This window comes from Lolium perenne, chromosome 6 (assembly GCF_019359855.2).
Source record: "Lolium perenne isolate Kyuss_39 chromosome 6, Kyuss_2.0, whole genome shotgun sequence".
Lineage (NCBI taxonomy): Eukaryota > Viridiplantae > Streptophyta > Magnoliopsida > Poales > Poaceae > Lolium > Lolium perenne.
In genome coordinates, this window is record NC_067249.2 from 41,910,555 (window position 1) to 41,918,542 (window position 7,988).

At 42.6% G+C, this 7,988-nt stretch overlaps 1 protein-coding gene across 1 annotated transcript; it reads left to right on the forward strand.

Moving 5' to 3' along the window:
• Window positions 1-1,268: 1,268 nt before the first annotated feature.
• LOC139832366 (uncharacterized) lies at window positions 1,269-1,673 on the forward strand. Its single transcript, XM_071822105.1, has one exon. The coding sequence runs from the start codon at window positions 1,269-1,271 to the stop codon at window positions 1,671-1,673; it is 405 nt and encodes a 134-aa protein (XP_071678206.1).
• Window positions 1,674-7,988: the final 6,315 nt, after the last annotated feature.

Here is a 7,988-nt window from a genome sequence, read left to right on the forward strand (position 1 = left end):
CTATATGTTGTGTTTGTTGGGATCAGATGGATAGAGAATACTATGCTATGTTGATTATCAATCTATTACCTATGTGTTGTTTATGATCTTGCATGCTCTCCGTTATTAGTAGAGGCTCTGGCCAAGTTTTTACTCTTAACTCCAAGAGGGAGTATTTATGCTCGATAGTGGGTTCATGCCTCCATTAAATGGGACAAGGATGAAAGTTCTAAGGTTGTGGATGTGCTGTTGCCACTAGGGATAAAACATTGATGCTATGTCCGAGGATGTAGTTATTGATTACATTACGCACCATACTTAATGCAATTGTCTGTTGTTTTCAACTTAATACTGGAAGGGGTTCGGATGATAACCTGAAGGTGGACTTTTTAGGCATAGATGCATGCTGGATAGCGGTCTATGTACTTTGTCGTAATGCCCAATTAAATCTCACAATACTCATCATATCATGTATGTGCATGGTCATGCCCTCTCTATTTGTCAATTGCCCAACTGTAATTTGTTCACCCAACATGCTTATTCTTATGGGAGAGACACCACTAGTGAACTGTGGACCCCGGTCCATTTTTTAATCAAATACAATCTACTGCAATACTTGTTCTACTGTTTTCTGCAAACAATCATCATCCACACTATACATCTAATCCTTTGTTACAGCAAGCCGGTGAGATTGACAACCTCACTCTTTCGTTGGGGCAAAGTACTTTGGTTGTGTTGTGCAGGTTCCACGTTGGCGCCGGAATCCCTGGTGTTGCGCCGCACTACATCTCTCCGCCATCAACCTTCAACGTGCTTCTTGGCTCCTACTGGTTCGATAAACCTTGGTTTCTTACTGAGGGAAAACTTGCCGCTGTACGCATCACACCTTCCTCTTGGGGTTCCCAACGGACGCGTGCTGTACGCGTATCAAGCAGATTTTCGGGCGCCGTTGCCGGGGATCGAAGGAAAACTACACCACAGAAATTTCTAACTCCCACGTCAACTGCGCGCCATCATCTAGCCATATCGATTTTGTCCTCTCTAGAAGAGAAGACAGACGCGCCTGCATTGATTGTAAGGTGATACCTGGAGAGAGTGTTGTCCCTCAACATAAACTGGTGGTTGCTGAATTTCGCTTTAGGATCCGTGTCCAGCGGGGTAAGCGCGCCAAAGTCGCTAGAACAAAGTGGTGGAAGCTCAAGGGTGAGGCATCCCAGGCTTTCAGGGAGAGGGTTATTAAGGAGGGCCCTTGGGAGGAAGGAGGCGATGCAAACATGATGTGGACGAGTATGGCGACCTGCTTGCGGAAGGTCGCTGTAGAGGAGTTTGGGGTGACTAAGGGAAGTAGAAGGGAAGCTAAGGATACCTGGTGGTGGAACGATGAGGTCCAGAAGGTTATTAGGGATAAAAAGGACTGTTTCAGATGCCTATATCTGGACAAGAGTGCAGCTAACATGGAGAAGTACAAGGTGGCGAAGAAGGCTGCAAAGCGGGCGGTGAGTGAAGCAAGGGGTCGGGCGTATGAGGACCTCTACCAACATTTAAACACGAAGGAAGGCGAAAGGGACATCTATAAGATGGCCAAGTTTAGGGAGAGGAAGACAAGGGATGTCAACAAAGTCAAATGCATCAAGGACGGAGATGATCAGCTTCTTGTGAAGGATGAGGCGATCAAGCGTAGATGGCGGGAGTAATTTGACAACCTTTACAATGGAGAGGCTGAGAGCTCTACCATTGATCTAGACGACTCATTTGATGATACCAGCATGTGCTTTGTGCGACGTATCCAGGAGTCTGAGGTTAAGGAGGCGTTAAGGAGGATGAAAGGCGGTAAGGCGATGGGTCCTGATGGTATCCCCATCGAGGCGTGGAGAGGCCTTGGAGACGTAGCGATAGTATGGCTAACTAAGCTTTTCAACCTCATTTTTCGGTCAAACAAGATGCCCGAAGAATGGAGGCGGAGTATTTTAGTACCAATCTTCAAGAACAAGGGGGGTGTTCAAAGTTGTACTAATTACCGTGGAATCAAGCTGATGAGCCATACTATGAAGCTATGGGAGAGAGTCATTGAGCACCGCTTAAGAAGGTTGACAAGCGTGACCAAAAACCAATTTGGTTTCATGCCTGGGAGGTCTACCATGGAAGCCATCTTCTTGGTACGACAGCTGATGGAGAGATACATGGAGCAAAAGAAGGACCTTCTTATGGTGTTCATTGATTTGGAGAAGGCCTATGATAAGATACCTCGGAATGTCATGTGGTGGGCCTTGGAGAAACACAAAGTCCCAATAAAGTACATTACCCTCATCAAGGATATGTATGATAATGTTGTGACAAGTGTTCGAACAAGCGATGGTGACACTGATGACTTTCCAATTAGAATAGGGCTACACCAAGGGTCAGCTTTGAGCCCTTATCTTTTTGATTTGGTGATGGACAAGGTCACAAGGGATATACAAGGAGACATCCCATGGTGTATGCTCTTTGCGGATGATGTGGTGTTAGTCGATGATAGCCGAACGGGGGTTAATAGAAAGTTAGAGTTGTGGAGGCGAACTCTCGAATCGAAAGGTTTTAGGCTTAGTAGAACTAAAACTGAATACATGAGGTGCAGTTTCAGTTCTACTAGACACGAGGAGGGAGAGGTTAGCCTTGATGGGCAGGTGGTACCAGAGAGAGACACTTTTCGATATTTGGGGTCCATGTTGCAGAAGGATGGCGATATCGATGAAGATGTGGGCCACCGAATCAAGGCTGGTTGGATGAAGTGGCGCCAAGCTTCTAGCGTACTCTGTGACAAGAGAGTGCCACAAAAGCTAAAGGCAGGTTTTATAGGACAGCTATCCGACCTGCGATGTTGTATGACGCTGAGTGTTGGCCAACGAAGAGACGACATATCCAACAGCTAAGTGTAGCAGAGATGCGCATGTTGAGATGGATATGTGGCCACACAAGAAAGGATCGGGTACGGAACGACGATATACGGGAGAGAGTTGGGGTAGCACCGATTGAAGAGAAGCTGGTCCAACATCGTCTCAGATGGTTTGGACATATCCAACGGAGGCCTCCAGAAGCGCCAGTGCATAGCGGACGGATAAAGCGTGATGAGAATGTTAAGAGGGGTCGTGGTAGACCAAACTTGACATGGGAGGAGTCCGTTAAGAGAGACCTGAAGGTTTGGAATATCGACAAAGATTTAGCCATGGATAGCGGTGCGTGGAAGTTAGCTATCCACGTTCTGGAACCATGACTTGGCTTCGAGATCTTATGGGTTTCAACTCTAGCCTACCCCAACTTGTTTGGGACTGGAAGGCTTGGTTGTTGTTGTTGTTGTTGTTGTTGTTGTTGTTGTTGTTGTTGGGCTTTCCTTGGCCCGGCCCGAGACATGGCCAGGTATAGTCACTCCGCGTGACACAACACCTAACTCGGCCACAAATAAAGAGGGTTCAGCAATTTCAACCAATGAGTTGACCTTAGAATTTATATAAGAATAACTATAACAAAAAAGTAAAACAAATAAAGAGCTTTTAGCAATTTCAACAAATGAGTTGATCTCAGAATTTTGAATAATAATGCAAAGACGCATCCATATGCAGCCTTGAAATACATCAAAAAGATGCCTCCTTCCTGCACTTGTGTATGCAGCCTTGTTCTTTGCAGCTTCTGTCAACTAATTGCATCTTGGTGTTCCTTCATCTAATGTGTCGATTACAACTGCAGTTGAGATCAAATATGATAAAAAAATAGATAACAGAAAAGGAAGCTCTAATTAAGACTAATCGGGTAGACTTAGATGAAAGAGAAGGGTAATATACTGGTAAACAAAAGAGACATAGTTTTACCTGCTCACACTTTCCAAGACTGTCCTTGTCTCCGGTGTAGTTCTGGCAGTCCAAATTTACAAAATACTGCAGTTACTTTTGCAAAAAAACTTAGAAAAGAAAATTATTCATGCCTTCAAACTTCATGTGGAAAACTGAATTTTCTATTAATTGTTCTTGTTGTTCAGTAGAGATTAATCACCCTAGAATTAATTAATAAAATATGTTCAAATCAATGAAGCTTGTTCTTTACATGTTCTCTGTACTTTGCAAATGATAGTGACAAACAGTAAATTTCAATCATGCTCACTAAGGTTTCCATGTTTTTAACTAAGAATGTACAGTCTATTACTTTTGACAATGTAAGATCCCCCTACCATGTACGCTGGTGGGCACCTTCTCGACCGGCGCCGGCATAGTCCATTCTCTGAATCCAGTCCTGGCGACGGGAGAGGGCATGGAGGGGTATCTGGTTGGGTTCGAGCGTCGTCTGCGGTTTGGCAGCATTTGGTTTCATCTTTCAAAATGGTTACCCCGTGCCATCAAAACTTAGTGGAAGTATCCATTTCTGGCAATTACTCTGCAAAAAGATAACTGAACATTATTTCACAATGGTATGAATATTGTAGCTTACAACCATGTAGGAGATCTTTGCAGAGTACCCTATGAAAATTCAAGTCAGTGATGTACCATATTGTGTGCTACTTGATTAGTTACAACAGGGAGTGGTGTTTTGGAACATGGGTCCATATGCTCTCTATATTTCGAAATGCATCTTACATACATTTTTAAATTTTTTTTTTTAAATGAAACTAAAAGCTCGCACGTACATCTTCACGTGCTACGTGCTCACAAAGTCGTTTCATAAAAAATCGACTTATCATGTGATGTGTATAAAAAAGACAAAATTCAGTGCTAAAATTAATGCTTTTCACAAGATAAACTTTCTCTTTTTTATATAGACCACACAAAATATTGGTTTTTCGTGAAACTTGACGAACACACGTATATTATGAAGATGTACATGTAGAATTTTTTATCCAAATTTTTTGACATATTGAAATATAATTTTTTAGTAGAGGGAGCATAGCCGAATTGAATTTCCGTAAAGGATATAGATATAAAATACTCAATTACATTAGAATTTCCTGATACTGCCTAAGAGCTAGATCTCTCCATAGTTCTTTTTCTAGGGGCAGTAAGAAATTTTAAAAAAATCACAAATTGTAAATATGGGATTGGTGTGACCAAGTTAATACAATACTGGGTGTAAGCAGTACGCTACAATATTCATACCATTGTGAAGTAATGTTCAGTTATCTTTTTGCAGAGTAATTGCCAGAAATGGATACTTCCACTAAGTTTTGATGGCATGGGTAACCATTTTGAAAGATGAAACCAAATGTTGCCAAACCGCAGACGACACTCGAACCCAACCAGATACCCCTCCATGCCCTCTCCCGTCGCCAGGACTGGATTGAGAGAATGGACTACGCCGGCGCCGGTCGAGAAGGTGCCCACCAGCGTACGTTGCTCGATCCTAGCCAAGTTTCCCTTCGCAGGGAGGGATGGACTACGCTGGAGCGTCAGCGACGACTACAAATGGGAATTTTTGCAGGGGCAAGGGGATCTGGGTGGTGAACAAGCGTGGATGGGTGCAAAGCAAAGGCATGAGGTCTACGAGGAGAGGATGATGGCGGAAGGGATAAGAGGGCGACAAATTGGGAGGGGACAGGGCGGCGGTTGCCTCCATGGCAACGCTGATGGGTTGTTGAAGTGTGTAAATTTTATAATTTGGCACACTTTTCTCTGATTCACTATTATTTGCCACGTGACCACCACATGTCAGTGATAATGATAAGTGGTGGTCCTGTGGCAAATAATAAAGGTGTAAAGAAAAGTGTGACAAATTATAAAATGCCCCAGTGAATTTATAGAGAGACGAGGGAGAGAGTGACATATGTGCATGTGAAATCGAAATTACCTAACTACCCTTATAGTAATGAAAAATATATGAATATTGCCAATACTTTTCAGTACTCCTATGTTTTCCACCATTGGATTGACTAGCTTGGACGGACTCCTAAAATCTCCAACCATGATAAACCATGTAATTTAACAAATGTTTGTCCTTGTAGTTGTATTTATGGTAAGACGTTGTATTGCTAATTATTTATGGTTAGATGTTGTAGTTGAACAAATGTTTATCTCAGCATTACTCTCACCGATATAATTTGAATATGTATCAAGAAATAATATATGAAGAAAGATGGCCAGTACCTTAGCTGTTCATCTGCCATGTGTATTTTCTTGTGTATCGACATGTTTGATGCTAATATGATTTGGAGGTGAATAAAAGATGCATTTGAATTATATATCTCATGCTCATGGTTTTGACTTTGGTGCATGCCCAGATTAAGATTCTTGAAGATAGAGCAGCTTGATATGTTTCCATGCAGTAAAACCAGAATTCTCACAAAGAAGTTCACCATTTGCAAAACTGTACAATGGTTTAAATGGTAAGTATTGAATGTTGCATACAATCTTTATTTCGTTAGAGCGTATCAGTTGCATATTCTTACATATTTTAGGTAAAATATTTATGGTGACATACAATGCTCATGTAAGATGGTTATGACTAGAGGAAGGTGCCCAAGTACAATTCAAATGAAGTCAAAAACAACATTTATGTTGTTGTGCGAGAATATACTAATTGTGTCAAGTGAGTACATCTAAGTTATTTGGATCCTTATGATGTATGCATACTGAATTGTATTGTGCAAAGTACAAATTTATTTTTCATATTTATATACATAACATGTGATATGATAAAAAAAATTAAGAGCACTTTAGGAGGTTTATAATTGTTGTACATGGAATTTTTCTGTTGATCCATGGTATATGTTCATGCTTTGATGTTTTGGGGAGTTCTAAAAAGGTTGTGTACCCAATTTAAATATGATTACACTTTTCTCATTATTAAATGAACCCACAGAACATTTGGGAATAATAGACTATGGACTCTCATTTTTATCTGTTCAAAATGATAGAGATTACACTGAGCTTATTTTTCTACTTATTGTTTCGCTTCCCTACTTTTCCCTGCCTCATGTTTCAAGTTAGAGCCTTTCTAGAACACCAATATGCTGTTTGCATGGAATATATAGACTACAGCTTCAAGTAACAAGTATACTATAGGGCGAGAGGTACCTAGCACTGCCCTTAGATACATATGAAAGATATTAACTGCCGTTTACTCCGTAGCGAAGCACGGGCATTCAACTAGTTTCACTATTGTATTTGGAATCACTTGATCACTTTTAGAAGGATTCCAAATAACTAAAACCTACAAAACAAAACAGAATTCAAATTTGAATTCAAACAACCAATATAAAATAGAAAATGAAAAATAAAACAGAAAACGGAAAAAGAAGAAGACTTACCTTGGCAGCCGCAGCAGGCCGCAACAGCCAAAACCAACCCATACAGCAGCCCAGGAGAAGCCCACCAATCCAGCCCAGCCCAGCCACCGTACCCCTTCGAATAAAAAGAAGAAAAGCAGGGTCATCTTCTTCCTCGCGAACGACAACGCGACGGAGAGCTTCGGCCACGTCCCTCGCCGACGATAAGGATGACCCCGAACGTCGCCAACCATCTCAGAGCATCGCTCTATAAAATCCGTGTCCGTCCTATCCAAATCACGCCAAGATTCATGCCCGGATCAAGTTCATCGTCGTCGCCACATCCACGCCGTCTCCGGCGACGTGCCGATGATTCTGACCTAGCCACGGCCTATAAATATAAGGGGAAAACCACCGTGCTCTCCTTGATCTTCTCCACCTCTCTATTCCCTCTCTAACTCACCCAAACTCTCCCAATCATCCGCTACCTGTCGCCGGGGTCGAGGAAGAAGCCGGCGCTAGGAGCAACCCCACATCTAGCGCATGGTCGAGGAGGAGCGCCTCGTCGTTTAGATCATATGGGAGGAGCCCAGCATCAAGGGGAAGTTCCTATCGCCAGAATCAAGCCGTTCCCTTTTGCCAGTGATCATCAGAATTCATGTCAATTCGCTCGTCTCCGACCATCTCCTTCGTCTCCGACCACTGCAATCGACTCAAGGTGAGCTTGCGGTCATTTAGAGCCCAATTGCGCATCCTATCGACCTCTGTAGCCCACGATTGGTTGATG